We start from the raw sequence: 26428 nt of genomic DNA, 5'->3' as shown, positions 1-26428 counted from the left end.
TGTTGTACTCCCAGGCCCTTTCTGAGGCGCTGGAAAACCTCATGGGATCTGCTGGCAGCCACCCAAAAGACTGCAGCACTTCAGGCTGCCCTAGCCTGGTCCGGCACAGGGGAGGTGTAACACCCTGCCCCTCACCTGCCAACCCCAGCCGCTGTCAGCAATGCCGGCTGCTGCGCACAGCGGGTGGGCAGGTGTTCTTTCACCCTTCTCCTTGTCCATCTCACTTAGACGCTTTGTAGATCTGCTCTGTGCAAGCAAAACAATCTGATGATGGGACCCATATTTATTTACTTTGAGCATTGAATGGAAGGAGGACAGAGTGCTTTATGGGCATGGAGCAAGAGATTAATAGATTGCCATTACTGGAGGCTGTCACAGTCACCAGGATTGTCGCCATGAAGCTATTCTGGTGTTGCTACCACCAGTTTTGGAGCACATTTTCCTGACAGACATCCAGGCAATCTTAAATGTTTCAAGCAGAAGAGATTTTGCTGCTGTGGCACTTGGTAATCTCTTTGAATGGTTAAGTACCACCAGCTGGTAGAAACATCTTCCACCAAATTTAAGATACATTGATTTCCACTCACTGCAACACGCACTCTTGGAAGTTAGAGAGATATTTATTTTTTTTATTAGCTAAGCATCACCAATGCTGTATTTGTATATTACAGGGAAATTGAGGGAGAGAGCTTGAAAACAGGTCATTAAAATCAATGTCTAAAGTTTGGTCCTGTAGTCCACTTACATAAATATTGTGCTGTTCCACTCCTGGCCACTGGCTTTTCCAACAGCTGGAGCATTTGTACCTGAGGTTCAGGGAAGTCTCTCTGCAAGCTGCGGGAGGAGCAGCACAGCTTGGTGCTTCAGGGGAGTTTGAATGCTGGTTTCTCATCACTAAAAAGCATAGTAGCACTCAAGGGCGTAAGACAAAGCCAGCGGCCACAGTAACCTTAAGTAGCGTGAATCTCACGTGAAGAAAATACCTGAAAGGAACATGAAACATCAGGCAGACCTTTAACGCTATGTCCTGGGTTAAAAAAAAAGTAGAAAATGTGGTCCTTTACCAATTAAGCATATATCACCATTGAATTAGTCATATGACATCCATCATGTTCCTTGTCTAAGCACAGATGTTGTCTCCAACTCGAGTGTGGACGTGCTCTGGTACCCATTGAGCTGGCATGACCTGGCGGTATGGATTAGAGCCTGGATTCTCCTTTTTGGGGACGGGTAACATGCTGATGGTACAGCTACCGTCCAGCACCAACCATCCTTCAGAGCCTTCTTGCAATTAAGTTCCCCACCCAATAGGCCAGACAAGTTCTCCCAGATTTAAAGGGAAATAATCATATGACGACTCTGCTAGTTATAGCAGTAAAAAATAACAAGCTATGGCCCAGAAGTCCTAACAAAATCCACAGGAAAGTAAAGCGATGCTAAAGATCTAACCTGAGCAAAGCTTTGGCACACGGCTCTGACGCCGGCTGACACATGCCAGTTGCTGGTATTTACTCTTTAATCCAAATACAACTGAAAACCAAGGGAAAAGTTCCAGTTCTGGAGAATGGCAAAAGTGCTGGTGTATGGGCATCTTGGTAACATCCCTTTGCTTTGAATACTCCCCCCTCCTAATCTGTCAACATCTGACGCCGTGCTCTTTAGTCTGGAGCTAATAAAAGCTATCAAAAAATATCGTTTAGGGCCCGTTCTGTCTGCCGTATCACTCGCTATTTTTACTGGCTACACTGAAGCCAGACCGCAAAGGGCAAATTTGTCAACGTGGGTGGGCTTTTTTGGTGCGAAAACCAAGGGCTCGTACAGACAGTAGCAAAGACCATCTGCATCCACGTCTGGAAGTTCAGAAGGCTCTAATTTAAAGCTGCTTTCAAATATAGAAATTCCAGCGAAGTTAATTGTAGCTGCATCACGGAGAGGTGACAGCAGCGAGTCCTTAGAAAGCTGGGGAAGATTTAAATCTGTCTCAGGTCTGTTCCCGTTAAGAGTTAGGCAAAGCCACTGGGAGCAGTGTCAGGCTAATACTGGATATAAATCCTACTAGGAAATTCTGCAGGTGGGGTGCTGGCTGAACAGCAACAGCATTTCTTGAAAATAAGGATCAAGTTCTTTAGCAAAAGCACCTTTTCTCCACGTGAAGAACTGTGCAACATCTTTTTATTTTTATATTAATTGGCCTGTGCTTTTAAAAGCTTCCTAATTCTGCTCACAACCGAGAACTTAGCTTACCGTTATATTAAGAAACTGCTTCATAGTGTGGGTTGGTTATTACCGGGAAGTGCTTAATTACAATAAAATGCGTAGTTAAAGTGACAATTTATTTACTCAAGGTTATGAATATAAATTGGTTTTTCTTACCCATGCGTTTTGAAACGGGAAGGTAGAGGCTGGGATCCCAGGAGTTCCTTTAGGCTGAGTGATTTCCTACAAGCAGCTTTAGGGACCGGTAGGGAAACTGCAGCCTGCAAACCAGCTTGCTGTCTTGGGGCTGCAGTGCACGTTCCTCACCTGTTGCAAGTAATGCAAGTTCTGCTTAAGAAGGCTGGAAATGGGTCCCCTTAATTGCACCAGAGCTCCGTAACCTGCAACAAACCGAGGCCGAGCTGCAAAATAAATCCATTAGTGAATATCTGAAGAGATAAAGGAAATGTTGGGCCCCCTTCCCCCAGTATTTTCCATGTTTTATAACACCTGTCAGTATAAATTTCCATTCGCTGAAGAAATTGCATTTCACGAGAGCTACAATAGGATTTTAAGATAAATGACATGCGAGCACTGCAGTTTTGTACAGGCTTAAGTGATCCAAGTATCTTTATCACATGCGGGGTATCAAAATACATGAATTTGACTTGTTACAACAGTCACACGAGAAAGATTGAGTGTCATATGAGACCGCAAAGCATAAAACCATCTTAGCTAAAATTTATTTTAGTGCAGGAGGTTTTTCTAACTGTTAAGTATAATTATTTAAAAATGGTCTGAGCCGTGCAGCTCAGACAACTGGAAACAGAAAGAAGCTCTTGAAAACGCTGCTTGTGAGGGCACTTCTTGCAAGCAGCGCTTGCTATTAACATTTGCTACCTTCGTTCATTGCTATTTCCAAAATTCTTGGAGGCTGACAAAGTTTTTAAGTGTCATCTTGCTAAGGCTGTAACATTATCTCCAGTGACAACACTCACTCCTGGGCTTTTATGTTGCCAGTAGAGAAAACATTTTAGCTTTTCAGCAGGGTAAACATCTGCCTGTGAAACAATGTAAGCAAGACGGACTGCAATTTAATAAATGAAAATTCAAGGTATCGTTTACCTCTGGGCGAAAATCACCCTGAGTCCAGCTCCCTGTGGGTTTCTGTTTGCAGCATTGCCTGCACCGTGAAGCACCACGCTGTCCAAGTGCAAAAGGCCACACCATGCCTGTCTTACTGGGTGGCTTCAGGACAACATCCGAAGCGCTCTGGGCCCGTTTCCTCAAAAGCGATGACAGCCCTGTGATAAATGTGCTGCCAGGTCCCTGCCTGTAAAGCATGAAGTCAGGTACTGTCAAATGGGGCTTTTCATAGCGCAGCAATTAAAAATAGGAACAACGTTCACCAGGGAGCGTTTCAGTCTGGGCAGGGACACAGCCCCAGTGATGGCCAACGTTAGCCACGCTGCCCGCTCCCGGGGGTAATATTTTCTTGGTATGAACTAAATGTCTTGTTTCAGCTACTGATGGGGACGCCGGTACACTGAAACACTGTGGTCATATTTTATCCCCCCATATATTTCTCTGTACTTCAGCCACTCGGTAGCTGTTTAAGAATTTATTCCTTGAATGAAATAAGAAGAAATATTGATGCCTTATTTGCTTTTGAATGAAGGAAGCAGCCTTATACAAAATGTTGACCCATTATTTGTCCTTGAGGCTTCAAACACATCCCGAGCTGCTGTGGCCCACGGCCAGGTGTCACCAACAAGTGACACTTCCTTCTCCTTCCATCACTGTGCTGCACTCCCTTTTGCACCCTCATGGACTTCTCCGTGACTTGTCCCACCAGCATGCAGCGACAAAATCAGTCCTGGCTGTCACCAGATTAAACAAAAACAAACCAACCCTACTTCTGAGCGCTTGTTTCTGGATAAATAGGGATCATCCCCAACCCCCACCTTTGACAGACACGTCTCCTCAGCGCCCACCCTTGGTTTGACTAGCTGGATGACAATACCCACCATGCTGCTTCTGTGCTACAGACCTGCCCAGCATTAGCTCTTTGTGGGCTTGTTTTTGCTGCTTTTTGCTCCAAAAAATTTTTTCCTGAGCTTTTTATTGTAGCTTTACCCATTGCATTGCCCATCGGTGTGCGCGTTAGCTGCAGCTTTCCCCCCAAGAGTACCGTGTTTAAAGTCGCAACCGCTAATATTCCCGCCAGTGTGTTCCTTACAGCAAACATATGAATGAGCTATGATACCATGAATGATACTATTAATCAGTTTATTGCAACTGCACCTAGGAATCCCATTCACAGTTAAGACCTTGTTACACAAGTGCTACACGTATATAAAAAAAGTCTCCAGCTTCAAAGAGGTTACAAGCCCTTATAAAAGCCACCTGAAGTTTCCTGTGAACCTCTTACCGTAAAAAAAATAATATATGTATTTATTCTGGGAAAAAAAATGCTGCTCAAACTTTTAGAAGAATGATTCCTATTTAGTCTTATCTCCCTCCAGAGTTAAAAAAGCAAATTATTTTAGTAATGTTTTCAGCCTTACCCCCACCGGGCAGACGGCAGGGAGCTAAGCTGGGGCTCAGCACCCTGTGCAGCTCGGCTGTGCCACGGCCCCTTCTCTCGCAGACCCAAATCGTGGGGAACGACCCAACTCCGGCACCTTCCCCTCCGCCTCCTTCCCCTCCAGATTGCTCCGGTGCTCCCTAACGCCGTGCTATTTAGCGATTATCATTAAAATAAATTGCGGAGAGCGCTCCATTCCTGTAATCCTGGCAATAGAGAAAACCTCGTTAACACGGAAAGTGACGGCGGAGGTGCCCCCTCAGCCCCGGGCACTGTCCCCGAGCAACCGCTCCTGCCACCCCTGGGGGTCAGGGCACTATTCTGGGTGCAGGGTCCCCGGGGCAGCCCCCCGCCCCCCCCGCCTGGAGCTGTTGGAGACAGGCTCTTTTTTCTGCAAGGACACGGTTTATTCCGACGCCCCGGGGGGGTCACGCCGCTAGCTCCTCCGGCCAGGCGGCGGGTGCGGGGGGTTCCCGGCGGCCGCCCCCTTCCCCCGGGGGTCGCCCCGCGCCCCCTCCCGCCCCCCACGCCGCAGGCTCCCCGCGGGGCGCGGCCTGACGGACAGCGCCGCTGCCCACTCAGCGGCCGCGGAGCCCCCGCGCGCCCCGCCCCCTCCAGCCGCTTTGTACCGAACATCCGGGTTTCCCCCGCTGGCTCCGCGCTGGCTTCTCCCTTTTTTTAGAAGCCATTTTGGACTCGGTTCAGGTTTTTTTAATTATTAAAAAAAAAACCAAACCAACAACAAACCACGCGCGCGCACAAAAACCCCAACCTCCCCTTCTCCCCCCCCCCTTTTTTTTTAATTTATTTTTTCCGCTTTGTGTTGTTTGTTTGGTTTTATTCCCCTCCCCGGTAGATGGCAATTCCCGACCCAGCCCCTGCTCCCGCCGCCCCCTCGCCCCGCGATGCCGCGGCCCCCCGCCGCCGGCCCGCCGCCAGCCCCCCGCCCCGCTGCGCGCCCCCTCCGCGGGCTCTTGCCTGGCGCCCCGCAGCCGCGCTGGGTGCGGGGTCCGTACCCTCGCCAAGTTTCGCTGCGGCCGCCGCCGCCCCGGGAGCTGCCGGCGCCGGGAGCGCGTGTGCGTTGCGCGGGGGAGCGCGGGGTGTGCGCGCGTGTGTGTGTGGTGGTGGTGGTGGTGGGGGGGGGGGGGGGGGGGAGCTGCGCGTGCATTGCACGGGGCTGCGCGTGCATTGCGGAGAAGGGAGGGGGGGCGGGCTGATTGTGCGCGCACGCGGGCGTGTGCGCTCGCCCCTGCTGCTGGGGGAGCCGGAGGGGCTGGGTTGGGAGGAGGAGGAGGAGGAGGAGGAGGAGGGGGAGTCGGTGTGTGGTGCACGCCGCGCTCCCAGCACAAAAGCCCAGGGAAAGAAACTCTTGGAAAGCTCGGAGCAAACGCCGGGGCCAGGCAGGAGCAGGTCGAACCGTCCGGGGCTGTTCCTCTCCACTGGATACCTTTTGCAACTGCGGAGGAATTAAATCCGATTTATTTTTTTTTTCAGGATTTTTTTCTTCTTTTTTCTTTTTAAGAGAGAGAGAGAGGGCAGAGCCTCGCTTCTCCCCCCTTCTTTCACTCTCTCTCGATCTTTTTATTTTTATTTTTGTTTCCCTTGGGGACAGAGGGGCACACGAGGAAAGGAAAAAAGTAAAGGAATATGATTGCTTCGTGGCTGACTTTCGCCTTGCTTTGTGGAACTTTCTGTGCAGGTAAGTGCATTTCGGCGTGTTTACCTCCCGCTCGGGCTTACGGTCGCCTCTTCAAATGCAGAATTGAATGGGCCGTGCAATTATACTTGCAGCCACCCTCCAAACCAGCGCAGAGCAACCAGCGAGCCTACAAACTGGGGAATAACCCCACCGCTGCGAGCTGCTTCGTTTGCTTTATTATTATTATTTTGCTTTTTACCCCCTCACCCTCGTTTTCTCCCTGCTCGCAGGACGAGCCTTCCCGTGCTGCTTTTTGTTCCCTTCAGGCAGCCTGTGGGAATTAATGGCAATGTAAACACGGCGCGATATCGAGGAAACTTTACAAAAATGGGCATTTACTTCTGGGCGGGTGCTGCGGGAGTGGGGTGGGGGGGTTGCTGAGGGGGGGAGAGAAGTTGGGAGCAGCGGGAGGAGACCTGGGGGTTGCTCCGAACATGGTGCGGAGCCGCGCAGGTAGTGGCCATGTGTGCGCTCAGCTCCTGGCGGGCTGTGGATCCCGGGGGGGTGGAGGGGACCCCTTCCACCCCGAGAGGGACCCCCGCGGTTCCCCCCCTCAGCCCCCCCGGGACGCCGTGGTCCCGTCGGGGTCTGACCGTTAGCAGGAAAGGAGCCGTTCGGGGCTGGCTGGCGCTGCGGGGAGCCGGGAGAAAGTTGGGAAAAAAGGGGGTGTGCGGGGTGGGGGAGGGGGTCTGGGGGAGCATCCCCCGGGAGATGGCTTTTGTGGCGGGGGTGTGTTTGTGTTTTCTGTGGTCTTCATGCCGTTTATATCACGGAACGGGGCTAGCCCCCAAACTTCAGCCGCAGCCTGCGGGTGCGCGTTTGGCCGGGGGAACCGGGGGGGAAGTTACCCGGGAGCCCGGGCACGGCCGGGGGCACCGGGCAGCGCTGCGTGGGCGGGGGCTCGCCGTGGGGTGCCCCATCCCGCAGCCCTCGGGGTACGTGTCAGAGCTCCTGTGCCCCTCTCCAGCACTGAAAACGCGGGCACGCTCGAAATCCCCACGCTCCCCACTTTCCCTCCTTGTTTTTTCTTTTTTAATTAATATTATTCCCCCCCCCCCCCCCCATTCCTTTTTATTATTGCTGGGTGTACGGGGCGGCAGCAGTGTTGCCCCCACACTCGCTTGGTCACCAAGACCCCCTTGACTCCCCTCTGCGGGGGGCTAAGCCCGCCGCCCCGGCGCTGGGCTGTAACTTGTTACGTTCCCTCCATTTCCCAGCTCGGGGAAGGGGGGAGGACGGCCCGGGGGGTGGGGGGTGGGGGGGGCGCCTGGTTGTAGCCGCGGAGCTTCCCGGGGGCAGGGTGTGGGAGGCAGCGATGCTGCAGCCGAGCCCGCTCCCCGCTCGGCGACGGGCAGCCCGGGGACTCCCCGTGGGCTCGGCCATCGCGGCTTCATTGTATTGCAAAGCGGGGGGAAGGGGGGGGGCGGGGGGGTTCCCCGCGGGGGTGTGTGTCCCCCCGCCCCGGGGAAGGGGCTGCCCGGTGGGGGGAGCGGGCGGCGGAGCCGGCCCCGGGGCGCTCCTGCAGCCGGGCTTCCTTTGTTCCGAGTGCCCATTAAATATGCACTGCCACCGCCTGCCTTTGGCATCATCAACAGTGCCATCGCTTCGTTATTTTTATTATTTTTTAAGTCACACCGCAAGCGTGAGGCCGGGTCGCGGGGGGGAGGGGGGGGGGGCGGCGATGAAAGGGGAGCGGGCAATAAGAAACGATAATTAAAAAAAAAGAAATTGATGGTGAGCAAAGCCAGCTTAGGCTTTTTGATCTGATGGCTGGGACACTTGTACGCAGCTTTGTTTCCATGTGTTGGGAAGGGGGTTGTGCGGGCTTGTATTTACATAGCAGTGCTGAGGGGGAGCAGGTATTTTGGAAGGAGGGTGGGGGGGGTGGTGTGTGTCTGGGGCTCTGTATGTGCCATCAACATTCGTGGTGCTCGGCGTTGCTATCATCACAACAGCTCTCTTGGCTGGAAAATTCTATTATGTGCATAAAGGAGATTTATGGTCAATGTATTTTCTTTCCATCTATCTTGGAATCCTTTTATCTCGGGTGATTCAATAAAAGAGATGGCTTCCGGGGGTTTTGGTTTTTGTTTTGGGGATGGGGTTGGCTTGGTGGTGGGTTGGTATTGTTTTTTAACCCGATCCTATGGCTGTGTGCATATAGTGGCAGAAATCTAAGTTGGAGGAAAAAAGCAATTGCTTTACAAAAAAAAAACAAAACCAAAAACCAAACCCTGAAAGCTTGTTAAACGTATCATGTTATGGAAAGGATAATCTGATAGGGCATACCTATGCTGACTTACCCCCCCCCGCCCCCATTAATACAATAAATGCCAGAAAATTAATATAATTCTGCTTATTTGGAAGGGTCCTCTTGAATCATTCAATCAGTGCGTTAGGAATTCTGTAAATCCCTCCCTCTCCTTTAAAGCCTTTCTGGCGATATTTATGAGTATTTATCAATGTGATCTTCATTGTCCAGTTTTTCCTAAAGCTGTTCAGTCCAAACCAATAAAGAAAACAACCTCAAATACCCAAAGTTGCAGTGTGTTGCTGGGATTCATAGCACTGGGCTTTGCTTGAAGTATGTCTTTTGTGTGTGTACATGTTAGGACTATGCGAAAGTGGTGGGCTTTTCAAAAATCGCTTGACCTCCATTGTTGATGCTTCTCATCGCTACCTTGGCTGGCTGTAACAAAGCGAGCACAGGCTGCTATTCTTTAAAAAAAAAAAAAAAATCTGTTATGCTTAATTTTTGGAATACTGAGGATTCATTGAGGAAAACATTATGTTCATTTTTAGCCCTTTGTTTGCAAATTTTCTTCAGGCCAAATGTTCAGAAATCATGTTTTAATCTATGAGCTTTAGAAAATACAGAAGGTGTAAAAGGATTTGTCTTGCAGAATGCATTGCTAACACGTTTTCCCGAGCCATTACATTACTTTTATTTTGGTGCAAGTTTAAGTAATGCCATGCAGCAATGAACTGTGCTGCAAATGGGTCTGGTCTCCTCTTTCACCGTCTTGTATTTATCCTCTTGTGCTTGAGAAAGGGAATAAAACTGGCTTCATTAGCTTGCTAATTAAACACAATGAAGTGCATGGCCCAAGGTTAATGGCAATGGCCTTTAAAAACACAAAACTCTTGAACAGGTGTTTGGGATATATATTTTTTTAATCTGTCATCAAATCTAGATAATTATACTGCCGAGATCACCATTGTCACAGTTCTGTGGAGAAGAAAATGCTATGTTAGAGGTGCAAGTGCACAGTGTATTATTTTTAGTGGCATTATTTATAAACACCTCTCCAGGTCCTGCACAGCCTGTGGTTTAACTCCGCTCTTCTCCCCCTGCTCCATTTCCAAGCACCTTCTGCATCTTCCCTCTGGTCTATGTTTTTGTGGCTTGGGCAGGGTTAAAACTTCAGTCTCCCCGGGCTGGAGTGAGGGTCTAACCTGAGCCTGGGTAGTTAACTGAAGTATTTAAACACTGAGATTTCTGCCAGTTCTTGTGCCTTTGAGCAGCCCATCCAGGCTGTAAGGCTCCTACTTGCTTGATGAGATAGTAAGAAGCAGCCAATTAAAGCGGAGGTCTCTTAACTCCCCGTATTCGAGCTGTCACCAGCCTCCTGTCCACTCTGGTCTCCATCAGCTAAAACATGCTTGTCAGGTTTTTTGTGCTTTATGTGACGCAACAGTTGTAGACCTCCCCTGCTGCCACTGAATAGATGGTAGAGAAGAAAGAAACAGGCCAGCCTCACTTTTTTTCCTTCCTTTTTTTTTTTTTGTTTTGTTTTTGTTCTCTCCTTTCTCACCATTTCCCCCCCCCCATCCCCACCATGCAGGCACTCCTCGCTTTGCAGATCAACTTGGAGGGGTTTCCTGGCTGTACTGGTTTTAGGAAGCAGGGTGGGCACACAGGTTGAGAAGGAAGAGGGGGTGGCTTTTGGAGTGTTGGTAACAGGATGGCTGGACCAGCCTGGGAATCCTGCTGCTGTGATTTGCGTCATGCCTGTCTGCATGGTGGGTTCCTCTGCAGAAGTATTGCAGGTATAAAAGGAACCAAGGGATGTTTATCTTGATAAATTAAGAGAGAAGGAGGTGGATGGAAGAGATAGTTTGAGGCTGGGCACTTACTTGTGTGCTCTGTCTGCATGGTCCCTGTTCCTAGAAAGCCAGGACACCTTTAAATTAAAACTAATGGACATCAAAGTTACTCCACTTTTAGGCCTTGCAGTGGAAGGTGTTTTGGCTGTCATGTTTCAAAGCCTACTGTTAGAAGTATTTCTAAAATTTAACGTTAATAGTAGGTGACCATGTGGAGCTGCACTAGAATAGTCAGAATTTAATGTGATTTTACTAGTGCTGCATCTTTCAAGCCCCATAAAATACAACACTGTTCTACCAAACACACCCAGGATGGTTATTTCGAGCTTAATGTAGTAGCTGTAGTCTAAAAGTTGCAGAAGCAACTTGATGACCCCCCTGTTTCTGGCTGTGTGGCCGAAGCAAGGTGATGCTGGATGCCCCTTCTGCCGGCAGCACTGCACCCAGCGCCGGGGGCACAGCTGGCTTCTCACCACGGCACCCACCCCTCGCCTGGAAACCTGTGTACCCAGCCCCATCAGCCACGGCTGAAGAAGCGTTGCTGTCCTTTGGGATGGCTGAAGGCAGGGAGACAACTCGGGTGAGTTCAGTAGGAGTCTAGACCCAAGAGAGAGCGCTCGTGGGGTCTTACCTTCAGTTTTGGCAACTGGAGAACTGCTTATGCACTGAAAAAGTTGCAAAGGCAACTCTGGTGAAGTCAGGGTTGGCTGGTACCTGCCTCAGAGTTGGTCGTCTCTTGCTGCCACGTTTTTTGACACCACTCCTTTGACACAGCGTTTTCCAGGTTCCCAGGTCAGATGCGGGCAGCGTGGTGCTGTGCCTTGGCACTACCGCAGTACCCTGCGGTACCCCGGCTCCGGCGCTCTCCCTGTAACAAAACATTGTGGGAAGTTGGGAAATGGGAACTGCAGACCGTAGTCTCTGCTTTAAAAAGGTGTTGTCTTTCCCTTTTATCCCTCCTTGGCCTTTGATTTTAAAACTAGCAGGGGGGTGTGATTTTCTTGCCTGGCCAATAGCACTGCCTGGATCTGAATTATTCAGTGTAGCACTTGGCATTCTGCACCCTGTTCCCACTTAAGCTCTTTTTCGCCTGTTCCTTCATGTGGAGATTTTCACATCAGTGAAATTGGATGTGTTTAAGAGAGGTGTTTGTGGCCGCAGCATTCACCAGTGTAAGCTCTCTTCTCTCCTGCCTTTCCCCTCTATTAACCATTGAGGGTCAACTAATGTCTAATCTCTTTGCTTCATTATTACTTCATTCTGGAATAATTTTGTATCTCTTTAGTCATTTGCTCCTTTAAGGTGTATCAAAAAAATATAAATCACACCCATCTTCCTTGTAAGTTTTCTTGGAACTACTGAAGTCAGAGGGGCAGAGAAGTAAATTAAAGATGAAATGCTCTGCCTGCATTTTGCAGACCCAGCACATTTTATGCTTAGATTTGAATATAACCATTGGTCTTTTTCACCAATTTCATGTTCTTTTCTCTCTGTCATGTTTCTCCCTTACTACGGTATAGCTTTGATTCAAACTAAAAGTTAAGAGCGGCAATTGTCAGTGTACACTGTAAAATAATAACATGCTTCCCTCTAGCACGCAAGTGCCTCTTATTCTGCCAGTATTTGAGTCCTGTAGCTCTGATTATGTTATTGCATGTGGCATTGGTCCATCATGCTACTTAAGAAAAATACGTTACTGCTGTCTAGGTGCCTTGAAAAATACAGTTCTTCTTTTGCAAAGTGCTGTTTGTGTAGAGAAAAGGACCCTGTCCCAAAAGCACTAAGCAGAGGGGCCAAGTGCCGGAAAATGGGGCTGTCTGCAAGTGCTCCCTGCTACATCGTGAAGTGGCTCACCCAAGGTCACACCAAATATTTTGTACCTATACTAAAAAAGTAAGCTGTATGGGAAAGTGTTGCTGTATTGGCTAAAATCAAGCTTTAACCTGGTAGTGTGTTCTGGCCACCTTATGGGATTTTTATTATTATTATTGTTGTGTTATTCTTTTTTTTTTTTTTTTTTTTTTCCCTTTTGGTGACTTTGGAGGTGGTTGGTGTGGTTTTGCTTTTAGAGAAGATCTTTTCCTCTTACATTGGGTTGCCTGTGAGCAGGGGCTGGCTCATGCATACAGGTTTGTATATTTAAATATAAAAGAGACATAGCGGAAGGAGCAAGCCTGTTTGTGCTCAGCTGGAGGAAGATGCGAATTAGGTGTTTCTCATTAATAATTCTGCAATTTCCAGCTTGGTGTGCCATTTCATCGCAGATTCGGTTTCGGATCTTAGGGGAGCTGTGCAGGCAGGAGGCTGCTGGGAGGAGGGCACAGGGCTAGGTGCAGGCAGGGCTGCCTGGTGGTGGGTGCTGGCCAGGGGGCAGCCAGGACTTGAAGAACCATTTTTTGGCTCCTTGATGGGTTTGGGAAGGAGGGGTGTGTTGGGGAGCTGAAACAAACCTGTTAAAATGTTTGCACCAGAGCTGTTAGAAGTAAAACTTGTATTGGTGGACGTTTGCATCCTGTTGCTGTAGTGCAGGATTTATGGGATGCAATTTACAAGGTGTTCCTACCTCTTCTATGGTGGGAGTGACTTCTCTGAGATCTTGGGAGTCAGTGGCAGGGCAAGAATGCTGCTCCCCATCCTCTTGGGTCCGTGGCTGGGCTTTGACTGCCACGTTACCCTTTTTTGTCTGCCTGGAATTAAATTTTCTGGGAAAAATGGAATGTCCTGATAACTTTAGGAAACCACAGGAATCATTTTGTTTTCTTTCTCCTGTCTCAGTCTCATACTAACTCCTGTCTCAGTCTCATACTAATAGATCCGTACACAAGTTCTCCTCCTCTATTTAAAGAGAATAAAGCGCATTCACAAAAAGATGCAGCACTTTACAGTTTGAGCTACATTAATTTTTATCTAAGTGGATACTCATGCAGATTAAGACCTGGGTTTTGAACTCGACTCTTCATGTCTAATATGCACCCTTGTGTGATGAGGGAAGAAGAAAAAGGGGCTCATGGGAGCAGAGGGGGTGTGTTAAACCTCCTCCAGTAAAGCTGGAAATGGAATGTATTGATGTCAGTTTTATGGAGATATAAACAAAAACTGGGAGAGATGAGAGTGTCTCTGGCACTTTCCAGACCAATGCAAAAATCTCAGGCCTGTACTGAATGAGCCCCAAACCACAGCTGCAAAAGTTGTCATTTTAAGAAGTCTGTGGGGGCTGATGCTGCCCTGTAGTGTTTTAGGTGCTGTGACTGTCTCTACCTTCTTTTTAAATTTTATTTTATTTAAAGATTTTCCCATTATAGAACTTGTTTTCTAACTGGTAGCAGAAGTTTAAATTTTCTATCTGGTGCCCATAGTGCTAATGTAATGCTTCTTCCTAATTTATTGCTCAGAGGTGTGAGATTATAAGCCTTTGAGTGGATGAGAGGGATAAAGTTAGCTCCATTTGTGCCTGATCTATCAAATGGTCAATCTAGGCAGCTAACCCTTCTTTCCTCTGACATTATCTATTTGAAAAGCCCTGTGTAATGTGTGCAACTTTTTAAATTTGGCTTTTAGGAATACTGTATTTATACATAATTCACCTCTGCAGGCAGTTTGGAATTCCTGGGGAAGGAGGAATGTAACCGTGGGTCTGAAGTGAAGAAATGTTCGATCAAGCTCTTTCTCTTTTTGGTGACTTCTCAAAAGCATTTCATAAGATGAGGGTATTTCAGGCTTTTTAAGCCCTCTTTGTGCCGTTCTCATGTTTTGCAGTCTCTGGCTTGCTTCTGCAGACTGGTGGCTGTTGTCAGAGTTTGGCTGAGCTGTCTGCAAACTCACCCCTCCAGTCACTCCGTTTGCCATCAATGCTTTTATTTTTCTGGGAAAGGAGGACATTTAAACTTTGCGCAGTCAGTGTTCAGTCCTTTTTCTGAGGCAGCAAGCTGAGCTTTACACTCTTGAAGTTGTTGGGAGGCTATGGTGCTGGTCTTGGAAGAGCCTGTGAAGTTGGTAGGCACTCAGGCGTGCATAGGCATTTGCTTTGCTTCAGACCTGTACGCTACCAGGTGGATTTGCAGAAGCCTCTGTGCTCAGCAGAGAGAAAATATGGTTGACTTGAGATGCGGTTGCTCAGCGAAGTGCAGCTTTGTGGTTGTCTTGGTGGTAGCCAAGGGTAAACTTGCCAGGACCAGGGCTACTGTGTGGACTGCGTGGCTCACTTGTTTCTCCAAGTCTTTAATTTTCTTTCCCCAGTATGATAACTGAAACACAGCAGGATTTGTATTGCCACTTTAGTTCCCGAGAGTAATTAATGGGTTAAGAATGCTAATTTCCCTATATATGTGCAGGCTGAGAAATTCGGTTGTCCTTGGTTTTCATGGTGGGAGTATCCCCTTACAGCTCGGTGGCTATTGAGTAGCTCTCGGGTGCACAGAAGTTTGAACTTGGAATCCTTTGCTTTCACATGCACCCACAACTTACCAGGCACTTTTATTTTTGTAAGAGAGTCTCTGCTAAAGCATATTCCTATGCCTGGGGCAAGGCTTTTTCCCAGATACCTATTGCAGTTGCACTGACTAAGGCTCAGCTCACCTGCTGGGTTCCTGAAAAGCCAGTTTGGCGGTAGGTGACATACCTGAAACTATTCCCTGCTGTGAAACTCCTGTTTATGTAGGAAGCCTGGGATGCACACGAGATAATGCTTAGCACAACCCAAAGGAGAGGAGGAGGATGGTGCATTTGATGCTTGGTGCTGCCTTGCCGGGATGTTGCCTTTGCCCTCCGACAGGCGTGGTGTACAGGTACAAGTGCCCGACTCCGGTGATAATACCGGAGCTGTAGCCTCTCCAGCTGGAATGCTGCACGTGGACCCTTGGGTGGGGATGCTTTCATGGGGTATGCCCTGCCACAGAGCCGCCTCATCCATGCTCCTTGGCTTCCTTTGAAACATTTCAAAGACAAATGCTCTTAAAAAAAATAAACACAAAACAAACAAGAAAAAAACCCTAACCCCAAAACCCCAACAAACCAAAGTGGAGATGAGCTGATCGCTGTTTTACTGTCTCGCTGTTTAGTCCCTTCCTCAGGCTCCTGGAGCATCTTTTTTTAAGTGAAAGCCTGAAGCAGAGCCTGTAGAAAGGGCAGGCTCAGTGTGCTTCATCATAGCAAGAAATTCCCCTGTAGATTTTAGTCACCTTTTAGAGACTGAAGCAAAGTGCTGGCCCTCCGTTCTCCATTTCCAGGTTTCTTTACACAGGCGATAAAGGAAAGCAAAGCCTGATGGAGTGTTTCTGGTACGCACGCTTGCTGTTGCTGGGCAGTTCCCCTTGTGGGTGCAGCTCGGTGGCATAAAGCTCATTCAGCCTGAATTTTGAAGGTGGTGGATGCAAAAAGAAAAAAAAAAAAAAAAAAAAAGGGAAACAAACAAAAAACCCCAACCCCAAGCTATTGAATGTACCATTCCTGCAAGTGCACGTCCCCGTGGCTGTCACCTGTTTGCATCGGGAGAGGGTTTGGCTTGATGCGCCTGTTCCTAGAGGGTATTTTAACATTTATATTGTACCTGAGATAACTGCGGAAGTGTTTTACAGATAATTTTTATGGCTATAGATAATTTTCCATAGATAGCTTCTGCTATCGTCTAATAGGACAGCGTTAGCGCTGCTAAAAGCAAACATGAGAAACCTTTTTTTCTTTTTTTTTATTGGTAATAGAATTTCCTTTCCCATGCAATCCTGTACAGATTGGCTATTTATTATGTAAATAACAGCTAAAACAAGCCCTTCCAAGGTAACCGTAAGCCCCAAAGGTAAATGAGATCACTCCTACTCTTTTAGATAAGTGAGATGCAAGTGTATCTGGCTGTGTAACTGTGTCTATAGGCTCCTTCTCAATGAATTGCTGATGAAAGAAGAAACCCCGAGTGAGGGACGCGCGTTCTTGCAGCCTGCGCTCCAGGATCGCCCGGTTGCTGTCCCTGATGCTTTTTGTGCACGGGAATGATTTCAAACCAGCTAACGTGCAAAACTTTGAAGTGTGGTATGGCAAGATAAAGTCGGCTAAAAATAGGTCTGAATATGAAAACCAGGCGAAAATTCGGAGGGGGGGGCGGGGAGCAGAGGGTCGTTTTACAGGCATTGTTGATAGAGTTTCAGGGTCCCGAGGAGGGAAGATGAATGTCTTTCTGTTATAGTAACAGCTGCTCTCTGTCCATCGGGATCTAGTGTTTGCCGATCCAACTCATAATAATTAAACAAAAGAGTTATTTCATAGCAGCCTCAGTGGAGGATTATGTTGGAATTTTATCTTTCTCCATTTAGACTTTTCTTTGTCTATTAAAGAAAAATACAAAGTTAACCTCTCACCTGGACTGGGTCTTGCCTCTTGTCAGATCCAGCTAATTACTGCTGGGAGGGAAGCTAGCTGTTAACCGGGCATTCACAGTGTTATATATATATATACACACACACACATATATATATATATATATATATGTAAAACCAACAAATCTCCAGGTTTCCCTAATGCACTTGTCCTTAAAGAGCTCTTCAGGGGTTTTGTGTCCTGAATGCCCGAGGGGTTGGGTGACTCTGTGGGCTGTTAGTAGCTCCCTAGTATGGCCATGTAATGCAACATGCCAATTTCTTTTCTTCTTGTTTTTTAGTTTTGTGGGTGTTTTGAGTTGTTTGGTCTTTTTCCTATTTTGAGACCTAACAGCTAGTGTGAACAAGCAAACGGCTCTGAAGGAGTCCCAGATGGCAAGTGTAGCAGCATTTTGGGGATGGATCTGTGTTGTGGGACTTTATTCCCATGTAGTTACCTCTGCAAAAGCCCCTGGTATGAGTCAGTCTCGGTGGAGTCACAGAGGTCCAGAGCAAGGCACAGCTTGGTTACTCGGTACCTTCCCGTGTATCTAGACAAAACTTTTAAGACAATTTGGATTTACCTCTGTATTCCTGAATAAAACAGTCCGTGGCCAAGTGGCATGGCACAGCACAACGGGTGCTATGCCCTTCAGATCTCCTCCCACCCAAGCAGTATGGCCACATTCCAGCCCTGTCCCTGTCCTGTCCCATTCTCTGGGCATGGGCTGGGAGAGGCACTGGCCAGAGCTCTGTCGCTCATTCCTCCTCTTTGCAAATCTCCCTTACCATTTTCTGTCATCTGCCTCTGTCCCTGCAGAGGGTTTCCAGAATATTGCACCTAGAAATAGCTGGATTGTAACTTTTTTTTCCATCACAGTGGCACAGCTTTTTTTTTTTTTTTTTTTTTTTAAATACACTGAAGCTATCGCTCCTTGAAGATCACAGGCTTGAATTTATCAGGTGCTGAAGCACCACAAGAAGCTACCTGAAGCCCACGGCTCCCATCTCAGCATCCTTTCCCAAGTCTTAATGGGATACATGCCTCCATGTAGCTGCTTTTTAAACCCTGCCAGTTAATTTAATACCTTTTACCCTTCTCTGAAGGAGAGAGAAGGCCCATTTGGATGGTAAGGTTAAAACCTGAGCTGCGCTATGTTTATATTAATAATTTCCACTGGTGAAATATGGATCTGAGACTTTCCTCATTCATTTAAACCTCATAGTTAATAGGCAACAGTGGAAATGTACCACATACATGATTATTGCAGTGACCTGATTTCACATGCATTTCTGATCTAACTTCTGCTTCAAAAAAAAGAAAAAATGTATAAAATTGATTTTGGGAGCCCTGGGAAGGAGAAGGAAACCATTTATTTCAACCCCCAAATTCCTTTGAGCTGTAGAAACATTGTCAAAGTAATTGTAGCCTTTTCAATTTTTTTCTGTGTAGATTTCTTTCTGTGTAGTCTCAGAAAAACTGTGCTCTGTTGATGGATGTCACTGTTTTTTTACTTGTGACAAATATCTCCCAAGGTATTGTTTGAGTGATGTAAAATTGGTTCATGTGTAAAATTCTAGCTTTTCATGAATACTTTATCATGGATATGTGTATGCCAGCTTCTTCTGGATTAAGGTGTTATACCTTTAGTGGTTTGCTGCGGGATATCATCTTAATCATTTTTGCTGTAATTTAATCATCTTAATTAAAACCGCATTGAATTGCGGAAAGTAATTTGGGTCTGGAGAGCACTGGGTTTTGTATTTGTATATATATTTTTTTTGTCTTGTTAGAAGATGGTAATGGTCTTGGCAAGATTCTGCTAAAAATTACTGCAGTGTACAAAAACTCATGTTGCCAAGTTAGTACATTATTTCTCCAGCTAATTGTGGCCTGGAAGGGTATAATATAAAAGGTCATCTTTGTTAGTGAACTGCAGGCTTCTCCTGCAAGACAGAAATCCATGTCCTTATCAAGGATGAAATCTTGGCTCCTTGGTTACACAATTGAGCTTTGCTATAATTTGGACATCATTAGGCTCTTTATTAAAGCAGCGGATCACTCTAATCAATTTTGGTGCTTTGCTTTCTTAAATGTACTTCTGTATGTGCATTTGTGTTCCAGCTTCCCTTTCTTTTCCGGCTCCATGAACCCTGTGTAGGGGAAGGGTCTGAAGATGAGGTAGAATTAGAAGTTGTTGGTTTTTCCTTTTTGGGCTGTTTTTTGCCTAGAAGGTCCCATTTGCAACAGTGATTTTGAGAGCTGGGATGTTTGACCTTCTCTGCTCATCTTCTTGTGTTGAGAAGAATCAGGAGACCATTCTGGAAAGAACAGCTGCTTGTTTTGGTTTGTGCTGTTAAACTTCAACAAAACAAAACAAAAAAAACAAACAACCCCCCCTCTCCACAAAACCTCATGAAACCAAAATTTAATTTGAAGAGTGGTTGGCGTTACTTTTCTCTTTTTTCAGACCCAAACAAAAGGGTTTACATTTTGGGTGGCAAAGGGGAGAAAAACCCAACCCCAAACAGATTTCTGTTTGTAGCACATGGTCATGGGGCAGAATTGTGGGGGAAAGAAAGGTGGGGTTTTGTGCTTTTGCCTCTTTTTTTTTTTGTGTTTTGGGATTTGTTTTCATTAGGATGCTGGCACTCGCAGGAATGTATTTCTGTGGCACTGGCTTGTGCACTGAAAAACGTAGCTGGCACCATTTCTTTGTTTGATTGCTGCTTCTTTGACCAGCAGATGTTTTTCTAGCTGGATAGATAAATGGATCTTCCCTATTTACTGGACAGTTAGATCTGATTTTGAACAGCTATAAAAGTTAGACTTGTGCTTTGGCAGAGCTTCATTCTCAAGGTTTTGGAGACTCTAAATTCTGGTGCCTTCCATCACCTATATTTGGGTGGATCATAGGCTGGAGGTGCCTGTGCCCTTGAGATGCTCACCAGCATCAGCAATGGTTGCAGAGGCAGGAACAGCAGTATCGTATCATCTCTGTAAAGGACTGTCTTCTGCAATATCCCTACCAACTTCACTTTCATATATCTTGAGGATGATAATCTGAGAGTACCACCCCAGTGGGATGTGGAAGTGCTGTTACTCGCACGCACAGATGATGACCGGAGCAGAGAGATGTGCTCTATGGCAGTGATGCTCAGGCCCTTGGTGGTGTTTGCACAAGGTAGAAGTCCCTGATCCGCAAAGACAAGCATTTGTATGTGGACCTCTAGTTCATCTCAACGGTCCTGTGCTGGGAGGTAGATACCTACAGTTATTATTTTAATAATGTACCATCTAGATGGCTTCACCTCAAGCACAGACGATGTTGCAAATGCCGAGTTTTGCAGTCAGTTGGTGTATGTGCTGTGGCTTTGCTCAGAGTAGCGTGTTACGCCTTTAGAAATAATTAAAAACTGGAAAAGAGACTGTGGTGTGGTTGTGGATGAAGAAAGCTCTGTCCAGGGAATTTTGGCATCCAGCAACCTCTGTTAGGGGGTCCTGCTTTTTCTTGAATCTGTGTACCAAGGGCTCCTGACTTTGTGCTGGTACCACTGTTAGCGGCTCCTGTCTGTGTGGGTGCACACCGAAGCCCCCAGCGACATCTGAAATGGGTTGTGCGCCACCTTATTTAGACCCCTCTGGTTCGTACTTCCCCAGTTTCTGCCTAACAGATACATGTGCTCTTCAGGACCTCTCCCCAGGTTTCGTGCTTAGTGCAAAAATTTGCTCTTTGAGCAATTAGGAGAGCTGAACGTTTCTGCTCTGAAGGGACGAGCCTTCTTGGGCTGCAAGTTTTTAATGAAAGCCTCAGGTTATGAATGTGTCATCATCTCATTACTGTTCCTCACCGCTTGGCGTCCTGTTGGTCTAAGCTAGTTTAGCTGTCTCCAGCCTAAATTGAGTGCTGCTTTCAGTATTTATAAACTCTACAACTGTTAAAACAAACCAAGCCTCCAGTTGCAGCAATGGCAGCGGGGCTGAAGACAAGGAGTTGTCTCTAAGGAATATAGTCTATTACATGTTGGGTATAAATCAGCCTCTGGCTTGTGGGTGTTGGGAGGAAAATTTCCTTGGGGACTTGTAATCCAGAATCAGCCTCCTATAAATCTGCTTGGATCTTCTCCTGAAGCATGTGGCGGTACTGGAGAGCTGATTATGGATGTAGAACGTGGACCTGGGAGTGTGAAATACTACTGCTCCTTCCCTTCCATCACCACGCTGGACGGGCAGGTCCGAGGAGCAGATTATTTCCAGTATGTTAGAAGTGATGAGTTCATTGTCCTGTTCTCACCCTCCCTCCTGCTAAAACCTTCAGACTTGGCTTTAGATACTGGGAATTGAAAGCAAACAATGACAAATATAACTGGGCTGGTTTTATTTGCTTTCTGGGGTTTCAGGTGTGAGAATGCACACCGGATGCGTTTTTGTGCTTTTTGTATTTCTTTTCCCATTCCTTGAGGGCTGGAAAATATTTTTCTTTAAATGGAAGGTGATGTTTTACATCTTCTATGCATCTCTGAGGGATGAGTTTGTAGAAGGCAAAAATCCAGCTCTTTACTGGGTAGCAAAAAATCCTGGAAAGGAAGAACAGGGCAGGAACCGATGCCACCCTGTCTGCAGGGACAGGTTGCACGTGACCGCAGGCGAAGTTTGCCATTGTGTGCTTTCCTGAAGGTTTTTTTTTAATATTTTTGTGGTGCCACCCAGTTGGTAACAGCTCTCTTAGTGCTGCAGGTTAAGGTATCACTTGAAGAATGGGTTATGCGAGCAGCTCTGGTCCTTTGGAGGCTTTCCATGAAGAGCGGAATGTGATTGATGTCCCGGAGCTCTTTATAGCTGGTGAAATTTTCCCCAGAAAGGTAAACCGTTCTTACAGCAGCTCTAAAATGTCATCCTTACTCTGTGCTAGGCCGCCACCAGCCATTGGGGCAGCTTTATTCTCTTCAGTGGCTTGGTGGGTTTATCAGCCTCCAGGTCCAGGAGGCTGCAGGATCAGGCACCTCCTACAAGGTGTAGGACTTCTCCATACCTCATGTTGGTCACCTCCTCCTCTTCACTGCATCCATCCTGCTTCGCAGACCACTCAGATGTGTTTACAGGTTTCCCCTAATGGGAAACATGGCCAGTAGCAAGTGATACGTGGGTTTGGTTTGTGTTTGGGTTTTTTTGTTGTTTTTTTTTTTTTATTAACCTTTTTCTTTTATCACTTCTCATGCAACTTGCCTACTTCTTCCCCTCCTCCAGTTGTGCTTTCTCTACCTTTCTCTCTCTTTAGAAGAAATTGTCTGTTCTGACTTCAGTAAATGTTTTCTCACTTGTCAGAACAAACGCAGCTGAGCCTGGTGGGGTTTTTGTTTGTGCGTGTGTGCGCAGGGAATGTGTCAGGGTGTTTTTACGGGCACTGCTGCTGAGCTTGTCAACGGCAGCTGGGCCAGGGAAGCTCAGCTCTTTTATAGATTACGTATCTTTACAGATTTTTATCTACAGTTTTCAGGGAAGGGTAGTCTGAAGTCAGTCTTGACAGTTCAGTAGAGGAGAAGGCTGTAACCACCACTCACGCAGTGCCTCCCCTGCTAGGGGAGGAGAGGGATGATGGGCGCTGTGGGCAGGGACCCTCTCACAGCATCTCCGTCACCAGGGAGGTCATTCTGCTGTGATGGTTGTGTTGGTCCTTCTGCATTTGCAACAAACTCTGCTCACTTCCCCTCCCCACGGTGCCTGTTGCTCGTCATGTTGGAGGAACCTAACTGGAAACAGTGAAACCGGTCCCTACCCTTTCCCCATTGAGGGGTGGTCCTCTCCGACTCACTTTTTGGAGTCCTAGTGACAAACGATTTGCCATTAGTCAGGAGTCCTTAAAACCCTGCCTGAGAAAGGCTTTTTATTTGTCTTCCTCCCAAGTGGCAGTTTGGGGGTGGATGCTTGCAATTCTTTATGCGTTTCTTCTCTTGCTCCTCATGTTCGGAGGAGTCAAAGGAAACCCTCTGGGCTGGAGCATCCCCCATCCCGGGCTGAGCTCCCGTTCCCAGCATGACCATGCTTGTCAGTCGCGGTTTTGGGGTTTTTTGCAAGGTCTGGATAGTGCCTGCTGTGATCCGATCCATTTTGGCTGCAATTTAAAGATGTTTCAGGGTGCTTTTGCACATATGGGCATCGACACTCATCCCTCATCCGTTAACTCATCCGTTGTTTGGTGGAGGATGAGCTGTCAGGAGTTAAATCACAGGTAACTGGACTGAATTAAACTGGTAATGCCGTACTAAAATGCCCTTCTCCCTCCCTTCACATCTTTGGAAATGCCTTTTGTCTGGACTGTAAATTAGATTATTGTTGTTGATGTTGCTTCAACGAAGTCAGGAGAGTGGGAGCTCCTGGGAGCATCCTCCCAGGAAAGTCTCCTTTTAGTAAAATGTTAAGGTATGTGTTATGTGTTCTCTTTTCCCTAACTTTTGCAAAGTTACACTAGAAATAATAATTCTGTCTTTTCAGTTTTCATGATGTATTTATAAAGAAACAAAAGTCCTATAAATGTCTTAAGTATTATCTTTTCTTGCAGGCTTCATTGTAAAAATATTTATTGAGGCCTCGCTGGCTTAAACACTGTGGTCAGCATCATGAAAGTAATGTTGGGTGGGTGGTTGTTGTTTTGGTTTGGTTTTTTTTTTTTTAATGGTACTTCAAAAAAAGGGAGAAAAAACCCCAGGAGAAAACCCTCATAGCCTGGAAATACTTGTTTCCCTTTTTTCCTGGCGCTTTTTTTTTTTGTATTTCTTTACCAGACATGAGCTTGAAAAGGAGAAAGAAGTTCTTCTCTGTTGTTACAGCTGAGCTAGTGGCAGAAAATGAGTGTTTAAAATAGTGCTGCAGTTTAGTAGTATATAAATGCTCTTTTAAAAGGATAACATATAAAAGGTATACTTTTTTAAATGGGTTGGTGCCCCCCCCCCTTTGTTTTGTTTTTTTTCTTTCCTTTTTTATTTAACTTTTTTAGAATTAGGGGGATGTTTGTGGAGGGTTTTTTTGTTTAATTATCCTGGTTTTGGAGCTGTGGAGGGCTGGTTCCCAGGGAAGACAAGGAAGGGGAACATTGCCCACTAACACGGTTTGGAGAGGAAGGAGTGGGGAAATGGGAAGATTTGCAGGAAGAGAGACACGGCAGCCCGTCGGTGCTTCCTTTTGCTGCTTCCGTCACCTCTTTGTTTCTCCACCTCTTCTGCCTCCGGATCTTGGTATCGTGCGACTTAATGCTGTTGGTATCTGCATCTCCTACACATCTGTTTATCCCTCCGCTAAAGCCCTTCTGTCGAAGGCTACACGGGCTTTCATCCGTCGGGGCTGGCCAGGCGGCACTGGGGCAGGCGGTGGTGGCACGTGCCGGGGCGCACGGTGCCGGGGGGCTGCCTTGCGCTGTGCTTGTTGCAGGGTCCCTGGGATGGGCATTAGCGATTAGAAAGCAACGGGGGGAGATGTTCCTGAGCTTTCTCAGCGCTCGTGTGTCCCCTTTGAATTTTTCATGGAGACGTGCACGTTTGTTGTCAGACATGTAGTTGAAAACACAAACCGGCAGTGGGGCACTGGTGGGTGCTGGAGCACCACTTAGAAATCCCTAGGGCCAGGAAAATACAGGGGGAAAAGTAGCTTGGAGGGTATTGAAGAGTCTCAGGCTGGTATCTTTTTTTATGAGATGTAGCTACCTAATTTTTTCTTATAATTTCCATCCCTGTAAAGACATGGGGCTCACCCCGGTTGTGAGCTGTAGTGGCATTTAGCCAGGGCTGGAAGCTGGGGCTGACGCTGACAGTAACAAAGATCAGATTTTGGTGCAAGAGGTGGACTTTTCTGGAAATGACGGACAAACTAATTCCCCTCACTTGTCAGTAAAAGTACGAAGTTTGGGAATCCTGCCCCCGTGCTGGCCAAGAAAAGACAAAAACCAGTTGGGGGGAGTTTCTGTAACAGGGATATCGCTCCAAAACCCAGCAGTGGTTCCTCATTTCTCATCTGCCAGAGCACGCTGCAGCCTCTCCTCGAGTGGTCGTGGTGGCTGACACAAACTGTATTTTTCAAGTAAGAAATCATCTGTTCTGCAAAACACAAAGGTCGCCATGTGTATGTGCAAACCTTCCATCTGTGAAGGGAATAATGTAACCTCTGTCCTTTCAGGCTTCACCTCAGTTGATCTGTACCACATGTCCTTCAAGGTAAGCTGGGTAAGTGGCTAGCAGTCAAGGCAGGGAAAGAGAAATCCCATTTGAGGCTGACCTGATGCCATCTGACATTTTGCTTATTTGAAAACAGGAGGTTTGGCATGGAAATGGTGGGGCTGGTTCTGAGTTGCTGTAACCCCTTAGAATGTATTAATCTCAAGGGTGAATTACAGCCTTATAAAACAACAAGGGGGTTTACTCTGTGGTAAAGACTTTTTCCCTCCATGGGCCACCTAAGTCTGCTTGGGTCCTTGACGTGTCTGTGTGCCTCACTTGAAGCATGTTGAGAAGCTGTTGTATACCTACTTAAACATGTGCATTAATTCTGTAAAACTGAGCTCTCCTTAATTATCCCTCTACTTTTGGTTTTGTGGATGACGTGGTGCACATTCCCTGCTTGTAAGTGGGGCCAATATATTCTTGCTTTCTCTTCAGCCCTCCTTGGAAAAGCTGGAAGTTTGCAGTGTGCTTCAAAGACAGAGTTACCACTGCAGCCTGTCTGCTCTCCCGCAGATGCAATCCCCTCCCTGAGGAAGCATTCAGCTAGAGGTTACAGAAAATAAAGCACCTTTCCGAACTGTAATATTTTTGTTTTAAATGGGGTCTAGAACTTATAAGTGTGGGTAGGAAATTTAGACTGCTGCTCTGCTTGTTTCGGTTTGGGTTTTTTTTTTCCTGTCTTAGTGAAACAGCGTTAGCTTTGAGGCATCGTGATACTTTCTGTTGACTTTGTGCCGGGGTCAGGATTTGCCGAGCCTGCCATCCAGTTTTCCATGACTCTACAGTTTGGAGCGTGCCATCAGCACACAGCAGATAGGAGGGGTCCTGCCTTGGTGCGGGAGCCGTTACGTGCCCTGCCCCTATTGCCGTTACTGGTACTTGGACTGGCAGAACAGGTGCAGCCACAGCGGAGAAGTTTAAGGCAATGAAACACCTGTTGTTGGGAATAAAAGCTACTGAATGTTTGTGGTTTTCTTACTTTTTATTGGCATGTGTGATGTCTCCAGGAGGAAAGACAGTATCTTTTCTGTTCATGCCCTCTCTCCCGACATCCAGCAGCTGGCTGGCGAGGTGGCTGCTCCTCTGTCCCATCCACATCCCGCTTGTTGCAGCAGCATGCTGGGCTGGGGTTGCATTTCTCATCGTGCTCTCTGCTGGGTGCAACCAGAGAGTGGGAAGAGCCAGAAGAAAGATGGTCCCTGTTTTGCGAGGACGTAGGGAGTGGAGCGCTGGAGCCGCAAGCAAGCCGGGTGCTCTGCCGTTACGCTTTCTGCCCACATCCCC

The 26428-nt window shown here is 47.1% G+C and overlaps 1 protein-coding gene and 1 long non-coding RNA gene across 5 annotated transcripts in view; one reads left to right on the top strand and one right to left on the bottom strand.

Moving 5' to 3' along the window:
- Window positions 1-601: 601 nt before the first annotated feature.
- Window positions 602-5890, bottom strand: LOC114016718 (uncharacterized). 4 transcript variants are annotated; one of them, XR_008732171.1, is made up of 3 exons: window positions 5800-5890; window positions 4764-4989; window positions 602-3529 (listed from the first exon to the last, which is right to left on the bottom strand). It is a non-coding gene; the product is annotated as an uncharacterized LOC114016718 (long non-coding RNA). The 4 variants fall into 4 exon arrangements; XR_008732172.1 differs by lacking the exon at window positions 5800-5890 and adding an exon at window positions 5413-5623; XR_008732170.1 differs by lacking the exon at window positions 5800-5890 and having other exon boundaries at window positions 4764-5406.
- Window positions 5891-6090: 200 nt separating this feature from the next.
- Window positions 6091-26428, top strand: part of ACVR2B (activin A receptor type 2B) — a 108299-nt gene continuing 87961 nt past the window's right edge. Inside the window, exon 1 of the mRNA XM_055709474.1 lies at window positions 6091-6482. Coding sequence (XP_055565449.1) covers window positions 6431-6482 — 52 coding nt within the window. The 5' untranslated portion in view covers window positions 6091-6430. The remainder of the gene's footprint in view (window positions 6483-26428) is intronic.

This window comes from Falco cherrug, chromosome 4, assembly GCF_023634085.1.
Source record: "Falco cherrug isolate bFalChe1 chromosome 4, bFalChe1.pri, whole genome shotgun sequence".
Lineage (NCBI taxonomy): Eukaryota > Metazoa > Chordata > Aves > Falconiformes > Falconidae > Falco > Falco cherrug.
This window is presented reverse-complemented; position numbering and strand designations above follow the sequence as displayed.